The 16,847-nt window shown below is 39.8% G+C and overlaps 1 protein-coding gene across 2 annotated transcripts in view; it reads left to right on the forward strand.

Annotated features, from left to right (window-relative positions):
- The window catches only part of inpp4b (inositol polyphosphate-4-phosphatase type II B), a 173,645-nt gene extending 159,074 nt beyond the window's left edge, over nt 1-14,571 (forward strand). Inside the window, exon 22 of one of the 2 annotated variants that reach the window (XM_034086394.1) lies at nt 3,652-3,826. In XM_034086394.1, coding sequence (XP_033942285.1) covers nt 3,652-3,826 — 175 coding nt within the window. Of the gene's footprint in view, nt 1-3,651; nt 3,827-12,788 lie in introns of those variants that run through there. The other variant, XM_071203508.1, reaches the window with a different exon arrangement.
- Nucleotides 14,572-16,847: the final 2,276 nt, after the last annotated feature.

Genomic DNA, 16,847 nt, shown 5'->3' on the forward strand with positions numbered 1-16,847 from the left:
CACAAACGTATCTCGTGCCCTCATTGGTCATGTGTGTGTTGGAGGAGGGGCTCTATAAGGAAGTGGAAGATTTTCTCCGGTTGTGTATTTTCAAATTCTAGCGATCTCGAGCTGGGTCCTATACTGCGAACCTGGTTCAACCTAACCTGGATATGTTTGAGTTAGCCGGTTGGCCTAATCCAAAACATACGCGCTCTCGCTAAACTGTCCTACGACGCTGGTTATCAAGTGGATCGCTCAAGCCAGCCGTGTCCTATCTAGTTAGGTGCGCGTTCACATAAAATGGGTGGTATCTGGAGCATTCGACCAATCACAAACATAGAGAAGCGTACTGACAGCGCAGCGTCATACTTCCTGAATGAAAAGTGAACTTTAATACTAGTCAAAAATGAAGAAGTTAAACTTTAAACATCCATGACTTAAACACTTTATCCAGGATAAAAGCCACATAGCTGCACCTGCAAGGTGAATACAGCTGGCAAAAGAAAAAGTGTTTGAATGCGTACATTAACAGGTTTATGATATCACTGCCCCGTCTAAAACACGATCTGACTTCAATTACATTTGTCTCGAGTGTTTCGTCAACTTATGTGTTGCTTAAAATAATACTTCTGCATACAGTATGTGACACTGTGAGTGTTGCACGGCCAGATACGGCTCAGCTGACTCAGATAAGGAGATATGTGATACATTATGAAGTGATATGCCGCGGACTGTACTTAATGTACTCTGATCCGGTTACTTATGTTGTGGCCGATATTTAAGTAAGCTTTCTTAACGCTAATGTTATAATAGTCAGATTGCTCTGAAGATGGGAGGTGATATTCTATTAATGTTCACGTTCACACAGTCGGTGATTTTTGCCGGCCGTCTTTCCTGCGACGGCAGCTTTTCTGTATTTCCTTTCTCCTGTAATATGACTTGATCGCTTTAAACTCCACACACTGAGCTCTGATTGGTCAGCAGGCGGTGCTTTCACTGAGTTGAGCTCTTAGCCTGCAACCTAACCTGGGGGGTATACTGCGAAGCAGGATTTTCGCTTAGCCGGCTAAATTCAGGGAAAACTCCGGCTTTCCGGTCATCCGAAGCTGGTTCTCTTTTTAGCAGGCTAGATCTCCATGGTAATATATGCTAAGCAGCTAACCTGGTCGGGACCAGGTTAGGTTGCAGGCTAAGAGCTCAACTCAGTGAAAACACCGCCTGCTGACCAATCAGAGCTCAGTGTGCGGAGTTTAAAGCGATCAAGTCATATTACAGGAGAAAGGAAATACAGAAAAACTGCCGTCGCAGGAAAGACGGCCGGCAAAAATCACCGACTGTGTGAACGTGAACATTAATAGAATATCACCTCCATCTTCAGAGCAATCTGACTATTATAACATTAGCGTTAAGAAAGCTTACTTAAATATCGGCCACAACATAAGTAACCGGATCAGAGTACATTAAGTACAGTCCGCGGCATATCACTTCATAATGTATAATATATTTTATTATCTGAGTCAGCTGAGCCGTATCTGGCCGTGCAACACTCACAGTGTCACATACTGGATGCAGAAGTATTATTTTAAGCAACACATAAGTTGACGAAACACTCGAGACAAATGTAATTGAAGTCAGATCGTGTTTTAGACGGGGCAGTGATATCATAAACCTGTTAATGTACGCATTCAAACACTTTTTCTTTTGCCAGCTGTATTCACCTTGCAGGTGCAGCTCTGAGGCTTTGATCCTGGATAAAGTGTTTAAGTCATGGATGTTTAAAGTTTAACTTCTTCATTTTTGACTAGTATTAAAGTTCACTTTTCATTCAGGAAGTATGACGCTGCGCTGTCAGTGCGCTTCTCCATGTTTGTGATTGGTCGAATGCTCCAGATACCACCCCTTTCATGTGAACGCGCACCTAACTAGATAGGACACGGCTGGCTTGAGCGATCCACTTGATAACCAGCGTCATAGGACAGTTTAGCGAGAGCGCGTATGCTTTGGATTAAGCCAACCGGCTAACTCAAACATATCCAGGTTAGGTTGAACCAGGTTCGCAGTATAGGCCCCTGGTCCCGACCAGGTTAGCTGCTTAGCATATATTACCATGGAGATCTAGCCTGCTAAAAAGAGAACCAGCTTCGTAGGACCGGAAAGCCGGAGTTTTCCCTGAATTTAGCCGGCTAAGCGAAAATCCTGCTTCGCAGTATACCCCCCTGGTTTCTCAAACTTACCTACCCCACCTTTAAGTTACATGAATATAAATGCAGTATATGTAAATAAATCAATAGATTATTCTTTAGTCTTTTCCAACATTATGGTAGTTTTCAAAGACCAGAAACATTGTTACAATCAAAACACTATAAAATAAATAAAATATTTCCAGCTAAGTGTTTATACATAAAAAACAAAACACCTGGAATAGAAAACACTCAAATCTGACAACAATAAAAACAAAGGACTGTTGACTGTGGACAGTGTTGGCGTCTGAAAGAAGTTTTCTTCACAGATTGTACTGCTTCCAAAAATATATATTTACCCTTGTAATTGCATTTTTTGCCAAGACAAATACAGCTGGTAAACATGTAACTATCCCTGGGCACATGTGTGGGAGTTAAATATAATATAATGAGGATACATTCACAACAAACTCCCTGCTGATTTATCTGTGACAGAATGTTATTATTCCTTTGTGATGTCGTTCTGCCACTTCGAAAACTTGAACAAATGCCATACAGCTCCCTTAGGGGGTGGAAACAGTTCAACTGTCGATCCCTGTCTCTGCAGGTGCTACGTTCAAACCATAGCTCAGTGTTTCAATGCAGCACCTGCAGTTAGACTTTATACTTCTGAGAGTAAGTTAAATTAAAGCTTTAGATATACACTAATAATAATAATAATAATGGTGCTCAAAGCGCTTTACAATTACATATTACACATATTAGACATGTAAATGTCAATACTGTGGACATTACCCACAGGAGCAAACGGCCTGACACAACGGCCTGCAGCACTCCCTCTGATTAAAGGGTCCTATTATTCTGGTAGTGTGGTATATGGGTTTGTGTGCATGTAAATGGTCTGCAAAGGCTAGAATCCCAAAGTGTCTCTCCCCCCGTCTAAATATGCCGATTATCTCAAAAGGAAGCCGTTGTTCTCTCTTTCGTTACTGCTGACAGGGATGTATGTTTGTTTTGGACATACAGTAGTGAATGAATTGAAATGCTATCCAAAAAGAAAATCGAAAACGCTGTGTCAAGTTTCACCAAAAACCTGTTAAACCGCTACGTAAACACTGATTCTTCCTCTTCTGAATGAATATCAGCAGGATCAGATGCACAGTACTTAACATAGTTTACAGAAAGCTTTCCCCGCATGCCCCCTCTCTCCACCATCCTCTGCCAACCAAGTCATTTCACAACGTGGCTCAACACGTAGCTTTTCCATGCGCCTGTTCCTCACATGTCTGCTGCGTTAGTCACTGCCTGCTTTTCTGTGGCTTTTTGAGGCAAATTGTGTCGAAGTGGGGCTTCTGGCAGAACCCTGTTTTGACTCTGAAGTGATCCATCTGTGCTGGAAGGCCCACTCAGACAACATGTGGACTTTACTAACAGCGCCGCGTTTTGATCTGTCTCTGTCCGCTCTCCTCACTCTGATGGCGCCCTGCAGTCGGCTAACGCAGGGGGACGTCGGGCACTGGGAGGACCCCGAGGCCTGTGCCGGGACAGAGAACAAACCAGCGTCCCGACACTTTTACCCCATTGCCCTGCTGCTCGTTAGCTCGCACTTACTGGTTGTGTGGCTCATTTTAAGTCTTGTTTTTCTGCTTGCAAAATATCAATAAATTGCTGTTAATGCCATCTCTACTCACTCCTCTTTTCTCTGTTTGCTGGTCTTTTATGAGAGGTGGTGGTGGTGTGACTCTGCTGGCTGTTTCTCGTGATGGGGTGATTGGCGCCGGTGGTTTTATCTCGACCTTACACTGTGTGGTGTTACTCCTTCAGCAGCAGTAAAGGATTGGGGGAAATGGATTTCAATGAGATGGTTTAAATACCTGGCAGTGAGACATTTCTTGATGTGCCAAGAATCTTTTCTGTGAAAATCAGTTAGTTAAAATCTGACAATAGGTGCTTTCACACCGCAGTACTTTTCCCACAAAGGTTCCTCAGAACTCTTTAGTTCTCATGAACTAAGTACAGATCGCGTTCACACTGGAAAAGGTCCCTGGGGGAGGATTAGGCAAGCCACTGACGTCACTTCTTCTTCTTCTGCTTTGGGTTTACTGGCAGGCCACAAACCACTTCACGGCGTATACTGCCGCCCAAAGTCCCCGGCCGGAAGTCCCCGGAGTTGGGGACTGGCTTCAGTAGAAGCTGCTGGGAGTCCAAGCAGCTTCTACTGAAGCCTTCCGAGTAAATCGACAACGCCGACACCTCCTCATCTCCACCGCTCCCATGTTTTCTTTTGTGTTGCCATAAGTTAGTCTCTCTGCGTTTGTGCACTGGGCTAATGCTAATGGTAATAATGCTAATGCGAGGATAATAAAATGGCGGCTTCACAAAACCTTTTGGGAGTTTTACGGGCCGTGGTTTGCAATCCGCCCAGCCAATCAGACATAGGAACCTTTTTCTCCCACGAAAGTCCCTGCTCTCTAGCAAAGGGGGTAAAAAGGTTCTGATTAACTAATTTTAGTCCCGGATGTTTTTGGTGTGAACGCGACATTTCGGAACTATATCGGAACTAAAGTGGGAAAAGTACTGCGGTGTGAAAGCGCCTATTCACTAACTTTCCTGAGACTCGTGTTAAGGTTAGGATACCACTAACTGCATATCAATATACATAAAGTTAAATGTACCCTCTGAAATCCAGATTTTGAGGTTGAATGATAATCCTGGCATTAATGTATGTGCTTTTTTGTCAACAATAACATTGTTTAATCCGGACTAACTTGCCTCCCATAATCCAAACCTATTCATTCATGCTAAAAAAGTACATCTAAAAGTAAGAGAAAAAACATATTTTCATAAAAAAAGAAAGAAAAGCGCAGTAGTTTCCTAAAGCTGCTTTGCGCTGTAGCAACTGAGTGATATATGGGGTATTGATTCCAAATAAACCAGTGTCCATGTTCATCATAGTAAAATAAATCGTCCCCAGTACAAATATAAATCCCATTGATGTAACTCTTTAATAGTCTTCCATCTTTTCATGTGATTTGTTGATAAGAAACATACAAATTATCGGCGGCCTTTACTTCCATCATCGTATAAAACAGCTGATGTGGTTTTGTGGAGGTATATAAGTCAAGTTTCTTTGAGGGTTATTCTGCTGAAGAGGTTCAATTTACACCTGATCATCATGTTCTGCAATACAGTGAACATGATGCAAATACTTTAGCTATTGTTGTTATATTTGCATTTAATTAGCTATTTAAGTTTGTTTTTTTACGGAAATATAAACATTGAATCGTATTTGGTACCAATAAGATCTGCATGTTTCTGAAAGAGGGGATGGCATTGCCTGATACTGCCACGGGGGAGTCAAACCTGCGGGGGAGTCAAACCTGCGGGGGAGTCAAACCTGCGGGGGAGTCAAGGACTGCTTGGCAGCTCAGATTGCATTTCGGCTAGAAAAGCTTGATAACTTCCTTCCTCTTCCAAAACGAAAGTGGTTATGCAGACGACGTTTAAACTGTTGATGCTTTTCCATCTTTTCACCCTAATGATTTAGCTTCAGGGGTGCAGATCTGTGTCTCACTCTGATCCTCTGATAGAACAACATAACTTATGTGACTTGTGTTATCCAAACATGGTGTGCAGTGACGTCCGGCCCATAGGGGCTCTAGGGGCGCCGCCCCCCCTCTTCCCACATGTTTGATTGTCATAAAAATTAAAAAATATATTTAAAAAATATTTTTTTTGTATTTTTATTTTTAATGAACAAGGTACATATTATATAGTTGGTATCAGTAAAATGTATTATCTACAATAAAATCTCGTTTAAAATTCTGTTACGATGTCTAAAGTTACTGATAAATCAAATTTTTGTGTCAAAAGTTGAGCAATGTTCAACTTTTGAAGCCTCGGCAGAAGCGTCAGCCAATCGAATCATATGCCAGTACAAGCTCTAGCCAATCAAACCGCTGCTTGTGTGTCAGGGGCTGGAGATCCATGTGATTGGTTGTTGGTCGAGCTTCAAGCTTTTTCCAAAGCCGCTGTGTGGACGGGCCGTTATGATACACGCTGATACAGACTTATCAGTAACTTTAGACATCGTAACACAATTTTAAACGAGATTTTATTATAGCTAATACATTTTACTGATACCAACTATATAATATTTACCTTGTTCATTAAAAATAAAAATAAATATATATATTTTTTTTAATGACAATCAAACATGTGGGAAGAGGGGGGGCCGCGCCCCTAGCACCCCTATGGGCCGGCCGCCACTGGTTGACATATATAAAGCTCTAAGAAAATGCAGTGCAAAGCAAACAATTTATGTAAATACAACGTGTGTTTTGTCTAATAGATGAAAATAATGAATGAATATGTATGTGTTTTTTTAAGCAGCGGTGCATCATGCTCTTTCTTTCTGCCACTTCAGAAATCTATGGTTATGAAGGTCACTCGTAGTTTAGAAGATCATAGTGCAGTTAATGCTCTGCCTCCTAGAGTCACGATTACTGGCTAAGGAAAATACACTCCCTTTTCTACGCCACTTATTCAACCCTTTATCAAATGTCATAGAAAGACATTGACATCTTATCAGTTGGCATATAAAGCAGGGCAGATTAACAGAGAGGTGATGCCATTTCCATGGCTACACTTCTCCATCCCAAATGTGTTAGGGTGAATGGCATTTAGTTTGTAGATAGTTAATAAACAGCAGCATGTCACACTTCAGCTATAAACAGGCTAATGCCCACTAACCCCCTCAATTAATGATTAGATGAACCGACCCTTGAAGGACTTTGTGAGTCTGCAGGACTGTATGTATTGATCCACCTCCACAATAGGAGAAAACATCCTTAAATCAACTTTTATGGTTCTACTTTTTACTACTTCCCATCATCCCCTTAACATGCTGCTTTTATTGCTTTAACATGGTGTTGTTATCCAATAAAAACTGTTAAGCCTCACAGAACAAACCACATGTTTGAAGCTCATTATATTAATGATCTGTTGTGACCATGTTGCAGATGCACTGACGTATTTGTACAACATTGTTGCGGTACAGGCGTTGTATTCAATTGCATTTCATATGTAGTAGAGCAGTTTTTCCATTGGATTTTCAACACTAAAATGCAGATTAACAACTTTAAAAACATTGCAGTTGTTGCTAAAATATACCAAATACAACCGTCGTAAAACATACCGTCAAACACACACACACACATACCATGTATACATCACTTCAGGGGACATTACATTGACTTACATGCATTTCCTGGAGACTTATCCTAACCTTAACCATAATCAACACATGCCTAACCCTAACCAAGTCTCCAAACCTCCATTTTGTCCCCATAAGGGAGGCGAGTCCCCACACGTGTCTGTGTAAACAGATTTAGGTCCCCACAAGAATAGTAATGCTAGACCACACACACACACACACACACACACACACACACACACACACACACACACACACACACACACACACACACACACACACACACACACACACACACACACACACACACACACACACACACATAGTGACTTGCATCTTTCAATAAAATATGATTGGTCTCACTTCACTTGAACAGAAAACGTTCACTTGACTTGTTTCTGGACATCTGGACATCTGGCTCTTGCATCTCACGATATGCTTTCAAACAAATATGTGATCTTTGATATACGTCTGAAGCTTTAGTCGATCTGAGTTCATAAAGTTTATTTTCACTCCCAGCTACTAAAACCTGAATACATGAGCTGGGTCTTGGCTGAAAGCTAGTTGTATGTATTTATATGACCCACAGTTTCAACATAATAACTTCAATATAAAATAATCTCATGTGATTACTCTCACACAATCCTCTGAAGTATTTCAAAAATTATAAACAGGAAAAGTCTTTCTTATTTTACTTGAATGTGTTATAATCTGTTTATTTTGGGTGAAGGAAGAACATATTGAGTGTGAACATTGGTCTACAGATAAAGTCAGTTGGCAAGTGCAGTAAAATGAAATATTATTCCAAAGATTAGAATAAACATTTCATACAGAATGCTACTTATATTCTGGATTCTGATTGGTTAGCAGGATTACAAGGTGTTTGTGTACATTTCTAATTGATGCGCCTGTGTGAAATTATTAAGTAAAGACAGCAACCATGAAGGAAAGATAATGCAGAGGGATTTGACGTAACCAACAACAACAACAACAACAACCAATAAAGTAATTTAGAAATACAGTAGCTGCTCAGTGAGAACCCAAGTTTATTTAGCTCCTTTGTTGGTTCAGTTGTTACTCCTGGCTCACATTGAAACTTGTTGGAAGGGTTTACTTCACCATGGGCCAAATTCCCTTTCTGTAATCATTCAAATGTGTTGGCCTAATAAACATCCAAGTAAATACTTTAAAAGGAGCACATATCAGTGATTCGGGAGGTCATCCTCTTCAAAGATGAACTTAAATTATATTTTGTGTCCATCTTTATCATCACACGCTGTATGGAAACTTGGATGATATCAACATAATTTCAAAAACTCATTCATTCATTTTTATTTTTTTGTTTTCCTTTCTTTTATTTTTTTTCCACCTCACTCCTCTTCGCCATCATTATTTGATCACCAGAGAAGGATGTCGGATTGAAAACGTTCAAAAGAATATTAGATGCAGGAAATATGCCTTCAACATGCTGCAGCTGATGGCCTTTCCCAAATGTTACCGCCCACCGGAGGGGACGTACGGCAAAGTGGACTCCTGAGGACCGTGTACCGTGGAGGTGGAACCAGTCAGTGTGATTCTTCAGTAAATATTGATGCTTATAAATAATGTTTTACTGGTTGTAACCAAAGAGAAAGTGCTGAATTTTGTATTTCACTGTTGGTTTTTATAATCTGTTATGTGTGTGCCAAAACTCGTCATTTGTAAAAGGAATGCACTTTCCACAATTGCCTTGTTTATGTTCCACTTCCTCTAAAGTGATAAACAAGTGCATCTCTGGACTGGTTAGCGAAATGTATAACGCCTATATTCTCTGATTGGATGTGTTGCATTTTACATGATAAAAGATTTAAAACATGTCTGCAGTTCTTGACTACTCGACCTTAAAGGTGGGGTAGGTAATTTTGGAGAAACCAGCTGAATTTGAAAATACACAATCTGAAAAAATCTGCCTCTTCCTTACAGAGCCCCTCCTCCAACACACACGAACGTGCACATGACCAATGAGGGCACGAGATAAGTTTGTGCACAGATGGAAGGCTGACAGGCAGGTAGGCCATCCAGTTATTTTTGCCGGGCCGGCTCAGATGATTGGTCGTGCTTTTTACAGCGCCACGGCTTCCACAGATGACATTTTTGTATATATTTATTATCAAAGCATTTCATGTATTCATTGCTATCGGGATGTTAAGAGCATTCCATGGAATATAACAAAAAGTGTTTCTGAAATAAATGACATATCCCACCGTTAAAGGTGGGGTAGGTAAGTTTGAAGAACCGGCTCGAGATACACTTTTTGTTATATTCCATGGAATGCTCTTAACATCCCGATAGCAATGAATATCTTAAGTGCTTTGACAGAAAATCCATAAAAAAATGTCATCTGTGGAAGCCGTAGTACTGTAAAAAGTACAACTTGCCGCCCTATCTGTCAGCCTTCCATCTCGTGCACGCACAAATGTATCTCGTGCCCTCATTGGGCGTGCATTGCAGCAGTACTTCAATGGGTCCTTCTCACTTCGGTTAAATGGATTCCTTACGTCCCTCACTTGCGTTGTTTCCCTGCGACTAGTCCCTCCCACCAGGGAAGCAAAAGTCTTCAGCCTGGATTTAAAAGTAGTCAGAGTTGCAGCGGACCTGCAGGTTTCTGGGAGTTTGTTCCAGATGTTTGGAGCATAATAACTGAAAGCTGCTTTACCATGTTTAGTTCTGACTCTGGGGACAGAAAGCTGACCAGTCCCTGAAGACCTGAGAGATCTGGATGGTTCATAGTTTAGCAGGAGGTCAGAAATGTATTTTGGGCCTAAACCATTCAAAGCTTTATAAACCAGCAGCAGTATTTTTGAAATCTATTCTTTGACACACAGGAAGCCAGTGTAAAGACTTCAGAACAGGAGTGATGTGATCCACTTTCTTAGTGTTAGTGAGGACTCGAGCAGCGGCGTTCTGAATCAGCTGCAGCTTTCTAATAGATTTTTTAGTGAGACCTGTGAAGACACCATTGCAGTAGTCGAGTCTACTGAAGATAAAAGCATGGACAAGTCTTTCCAAATCCTGCTGTGACATTAGTATTTTAATCCTAGATATGTTCTTTAGGTGATAGTAGGCTGATTTAGTAACTGTTTTAATGTAACTGTTGAAACTCAGGTCAGAGTCCATGACTACACCTAGATTTCTGGCTTTATCTGTTGTTTTGAACATTGCAGACTGAATCTCAGCGCTAACTTTTATACGTTCTGCCTTGGCTCCAAAAACTATTACCTCAGTTTTATCTTTGTTTAATTGGAGAAAGTTCTGACACATCCAGTCATTGATTTGTTCAATGCACTTACTCAGTGTTTGAATTGGAGCATATTCTCCTGGTGAAATTGTTACGTAAATGTGTGTGTCATTTGCATAGCTATGGCAACTTATTTTGTTGTTTTTCATTATCTGAGCCAGTGGTAGCATGTAAATGTTAAAGAGAAGAGGCCCCAAGATGGAGCCTTGAGGAACCCCACATATCATATTTGTCAACCTAGATGTGTATTTACCTATAGAAACAAAGTTGTTTCTGTCCTTTAAGTAGGATTCAAACCAATTTAGAACTGTTTCCGAAATATAGAAGCAGGGAAATTAGTTTTAAGAGCAATGGGACGTCCTTTCCTCCGGAGCGTCACGTGAAGCGACGTCCGTTTGTGATGACGCTGCACAGCTGCCAGCTCTGTCCCCGTTATTTCCACACACACCCCCGCCTCTGTTAGTACACATTTACTGACACAAACATTTGTATCATCTGTTGTAGACCCAAATAAATAAAATAAGAACTAATTCTCAAAAAAAGATAAACGCCATTCTTAAAATGTATAAACGAACAATAGCTTGATTAATATTGATTAGAGTGCACATTAGAAATAAAATAATTGAGAGAAGAAATAGAGATATATTATCTATCAAAACCCAGTTAGATTAACATTCATTGGATTGCACACTTTGTTTGTTTGGATATGTAGCAAATTAACATTTTAAATAGCACTTAATGACTGACTGAATGGAAATGACAATAAATGAAAATGTAAAACGAAAAAAGCGATCATGAAAATGTTTCCAAAAAATGAATAAAATGATTTTTGACCACTTTGTTGTTCAGATATATCACATAGTTGTAACTAAATGATACATTAATTGAAACAAAACACAGTATAAACTGAGGAGTGACTCCCGTGAGGTTCATGTATTTTCTTCACTCCGCTGGGAAACTGCTCTCATGTCAAGAAGCATCAGATCAGTGCATGCACTGCATCGTCCAATCAGTGAGCAATACACAGTAAGGGGGCGGGCCGAGTGTCTAAGGATTTCATCGAAGGATGGTCTGGTGGTTCCTCCATTATAGCTCCTCCATTATCGGTCCTCCGGCAAAATAATTATATTATTATTATTAAATAATTATTATCATTGGGACGCTAATCAAGATGGTGCAGACAAATCAACTTCCGGTGAGACCGAGGAGCGAGGAAATGAAAAATAAGAGAAGTGAGAAAGGGCCAATGACTCGCCAGCAACAGGTGGCCACTTTCACCAGTCTGCTGACGTCATGTGCGCGTTACTTATAAGTTTCAGAAACCGGCTCGAGTGCACTAAAATGTGAAAGTACACAGCCGAAAAGAATCCGCCCCTTCCTTCAGACTTCCTTACAGAGCACCTCCTCCAACACACATGAACGCGCACATGACGTCAGCAGACTGATGAAAGTGGCCGCCTGTTGCTGGCGAGTCATTGAAGTACTGCTGCAATGCACGCCCAATGAGGGCACGAGATGGAAGGCTGACAGACAGGGCGGCAATCAGAGGCACAGATGACATTTTTTTATGGATTTTTTGTCTTACTTACCTACCCCACCTTTAAGTGGCATGACATATTCAGGTTCAATCTTCACCGATATTGTTTGTAGTTGCAATCATATCCTTCCTTCATCTCTAATAAGTGACCAGTATTCAAAAGCATGCGTTGATGTTTCATACATTTTCTCTTGATGGTTGCACTTGAGCTTTTTAAATAATATGTTCATATCTCAAGGTACAGGCCAGTGAAACCACGTGTGGATGTTAGGACAGGATGCGGACGTTGGACCATCATTTCCAAATGCTATTCCAATTTCATTATTTATTTTTGTATATTAAAATGTTTTTATATTCTAAGTGTTGAAACCTTGGGCTTTAATTGTATTATTGTATGTATTGGCTGTGTTGTTCATTTGGCATATGAATATTTCTATTTGACATTAAATAAAACAATGATGTGGATATTTGTGATGATCAATCAATCAATCAATGTTTATTTATATAGCCCAATATCACAAATGTTACATTTGTCTCAGTGGTCTTCACAGTGTGTACAGAATATCAGTATGATAATACGACACCCTCTGTCCTTAGACCCTCACATCGTACAAGGAAAAACTTCCAGAGAAAACCCACAGTTTAAAGGGAAACATGGGAGAAACCTCAGAGAGAGCAACAGAGGAGGGATCCCTCTCCCAGGACGGACAGACATGCAATAGATGCCGTGTGTAAATCGAAGAGATGATACATTTGCAACACAAGTAGTCCAAATTATGATGTTTTGTACATGGTTTACATTCAAATTCACAGGTGTGCACTTGACTAAACAAGGTAATTTCTACTAGTTAAACACACATTTTAATCCAAATGCTGCATTAAAACACTTAAGTAAAGCACAGGAAAACATTTGATGTTTTTCCTCTGGATTAATATGTATTCAAATTGCATGTTGAATAAAAACCTTGAATCCCCAACACTAAAACTGAATACTTCATAAAGAAAAACATATTTTAAGTATAAAATATTTACAGCTTTTAGACTTACAAGGTGATTTGAAAGATCGTCAATTGGTCCTTCAGCAGCAGCAGAAAAAAGGAAGTATAGCTAGACTCAATATGTGAGTCAGTTTTAGTAATGGTGAGTCATTGTTACAAATTGCCAACTTTGGTATTTAAGGTTCCTGCCCAAATGTATGATATATGTAACATGACATGTCTTTCAGTTGAAAAGAAAACAAGCTTTGTTTCCCTCAATTGGCACAGTTATAGAAAGACTCATAGCTTCTAAATTACAACATTTGAACCAACCTGAGCCCAAAGCCACATCTAAAACTTCTCACCTCTGATGTCTCGTATATTGTTGAATACACTTGCCCTAAACTGCCTCCAGAACCGTGATCATTATCAGTCTCGTTTGATGACTCATCGCAACACGGTTGGTGAAGAAAAAAAGGCTTCAGCGGAGCTCTTTGTTAAACACAACATAAAAATGGTAACATATTCATTGAACAGAACTTTTGTAATTTTACAAGAAGTTAACAAACATCAGGAGGCTGCTGTCCGTCTTTCTGATGTGGCATCTCTGACCTGGACTTCTTCCAAGGCCATCTCTAAAGTGGTTTTGTCGCACTTTAATTGAATTTCTCTGGTATCAAATTCCCAAAAGAGCATCATATAATGAAGCACAGGACTCCTTTGCCTTTCATACGAATTGTTAACCGCAAGTATGTAGCAACTCAACATTGTTGTTTTGGTTTAATGCCCAAATATGAGCAGATTTTTGTGCAAGCACGCATGTAGCACATTCCACATCTTGTCCTCAGGTTACGCCAGGTGGAAATGCACCATGAAGCACAGCAACGTGCCAAGAAAGGTTGTGAAGAAGAAGACCACTAGCAAACAAATAGGGAAGAAACCAATGCACAATTACTTGTTTAGATGTTTTATGAGGAAGGAAATGCACTCAGTAAGTTTGTTAGACCACGAAGATAATGATAAGTGAGTGCGTTCAGACAAACTTTAGCCCTTACTGTCTCCATAAGGACTTTTATATGAGGCCAGCCTGCAAAAAAAAACATGGTCGCCGACTGCTACATTATCCGGACTGATGCTGCTTCGTCCAATAAATACATTCCCAGTAGATTACTTTGTGACATGATTCTTATATTTCTTCATACCTCATGATAAGAGATAGCCACCATGATGACTTCCTAGCCACCATGATGACTTCCTAGACTTCTAATATCCTGTTTTCTCGCTGTCCGATAACCAAACTCTCAGATCTATTCTGCATCATATTACATTTCTATCCGACTCATCACACCTGCACCACACACACGCTTGCATTGTTTAAACATAAGCCTAACGCAATCTGAATTTCCACAATCCCTGAATGTAAACTCGACTGAACTAAAAAGCAGTTTTGACCAAACCTTGAGATAAAAGAACCACAAAAACAATGAAAGACTTAATTGTTGGAATATAATTTACTGGATAAGCAATGATTCTGAAGATACTGGAGTTCATAAGGCATATACTGCGTAAATGTGACATTCAGTAGTGTATAGCAATGAGCTTAATAATATTATACATTCTGTATACACAGTAGTAGTACTTGATACTTCTCTTGAAACAGTACAACTGAAAGGCAGATTGTGGCACATAGAGACTTCCTCTGTACAGTTAAAAGCAATCATTCTATACATTTAGATTCACTTTGATACAAAATACCGGACGGCATGCGTTATATTTACAAAATAAAAACAAATTCTTTACAGATATTTACAAATGAGTGGCTCACAGTATTTACGTCATATGACTATTCATTTCTTGCAAAAAACTTTTTAGTCTTTCCGAGAATCTTGTAATATTTACAAGGGGGTACGATTCACACGGTCGTCGACAGCCATCCTGAAATTCAAAAAGACACAATCAACATGAATCTATATAAAAACACAAACAGTAATATAGCACAAAAGCTGTGTGTGATGTAAGTTGACCTGGTGCATAGAAAAACAGGACTTACAGTATTATGTTCCGGCTGAAATCTGCCATTGAAGTCTAAGATGAATTCTGTGTCATCAGTTCTAATTTCTTCTTCGTGTATGACCATTACCAACTCCAACATGTAACATTTGAGAGACATGTTCAGTTTACATTCCTCCTAGGAGAGAGAGGAATGCCTCAGTATGGACACATTAGGTTTATTAAAACAGTTATAAACAAGTATTCACATATTTGTGTGTCAGACCGTTGTGCACGTCATGCAGGTTTAAACAGCTCAAAATCAAGACGTAACATGAATTCTGTCTTAAGTTGTGTATTTTGTATATTACCGCTAAGACCTGGGGTTTCATATTTTAGGGGAATGCCACTTGGCTTTTGAGGTTATTATTTTTGTCAGAACACCAAGTCCAAAGGCAGCAAGGACATCTAAAAATGTTAAAGTACACCGTAGTAATAATTTAATGAAAGGATGGAGCCATGTGTGTCAAACTATCGTCGCCAATAGCCCAGTTTTATGCTATTTATGCCAGACACACAATCCCACCTCTCGTTATGTACACAGTGTTTACCACTTTGATATGGCTCAATCGGCAGTATCAATATCACTTGTGTGGCATAAGCACAACATGTTCTTTTAGATTACATTACATGTCACTTGTTAGACGCTTTTATCCAAAGCGACTTACATACTCAATACTGTGGGCAATCCCCACAGGAGCAATTTGGGGTGAAGTGTCTCAGGGACACAATGACATGCTGACTGCAGTGGGGTTTGAACCTGTGCCCCCTGATCCGAACACATACGCTCAATCCACTGCGCCACACGCCTCCCTAGATAACATCAATGTGGTGCTAATCTCATTAACTGGAGGACTTTATACTTATTTTTTGAACGGCTGATAAAGCCAAAGTCAATGGTGTGGACTTCACAGACAATACTGTTGTTTTGGATACGTTATACTTACTTTTAGGACGATACGAAAAATAGACAATCAATAAGCATCTTTTACGTTTTTATTGTCGACATGTGAAATGATTTTGTCATTTCAAAACAATAATTGTATCATGTACTTTTACAACTTACTTCAGCGTCATTAATTACTTCATTAGGAGCATACAGCATAGCGTCAGAATTCTGAAACTGGGAAAGAAAGACACATTTCAATGTTTTCAAATGTAAATCCAAGAAGGAACAATCCACTGCAGGTGAAACTAGAGTTAGCCAACCAGTCAAGCAGCATGTACGTCATCACTAGATATGTTATTCCTATTTGACATCGGTTTACATTAAAATTAGGATACACATTTTTGAGCCATTGTCCAAAATCTGTTTTGTGATGTCTCTGAACTTTCCCCATGAATATTGAATCATTGGCCGAATTCAAAGAAATCTGCTTGAGGCTTTCCGTAAAATTGGACGTGAAGTCACAGTGACCTGTACCTTTAACAACTAAAATATACTCAGTTCATCCTTGAGTTCAAGAGGAAAATTGGGCCAAATTGAAAGAAATTCCCTCAAGGTGTTCCTTAGATATTTTGTTCAGACTAATGGGGTGACGGACGTACAGAAATAAACGACTCTAAGGCTTACAGTTTTTCTCGATTGCTAACACACTAAATGTATACATAAAGCACAATTATTTTAACT

This window comes from Pseudochaenichthys georgianus, chromosome 1, assembly GCF_902827115.2.
Source record: "Pseudochaenichthys georgianus chromosome 1, fPseGeo1.2, whole genome shotgun sequence".
NCBI lineage: Eukaryota > Metazoa > Chordata > Actinopteri > Perciformes > Channichthyidae > Pseudochaenichthys > Pseudochaenichthys georgianus.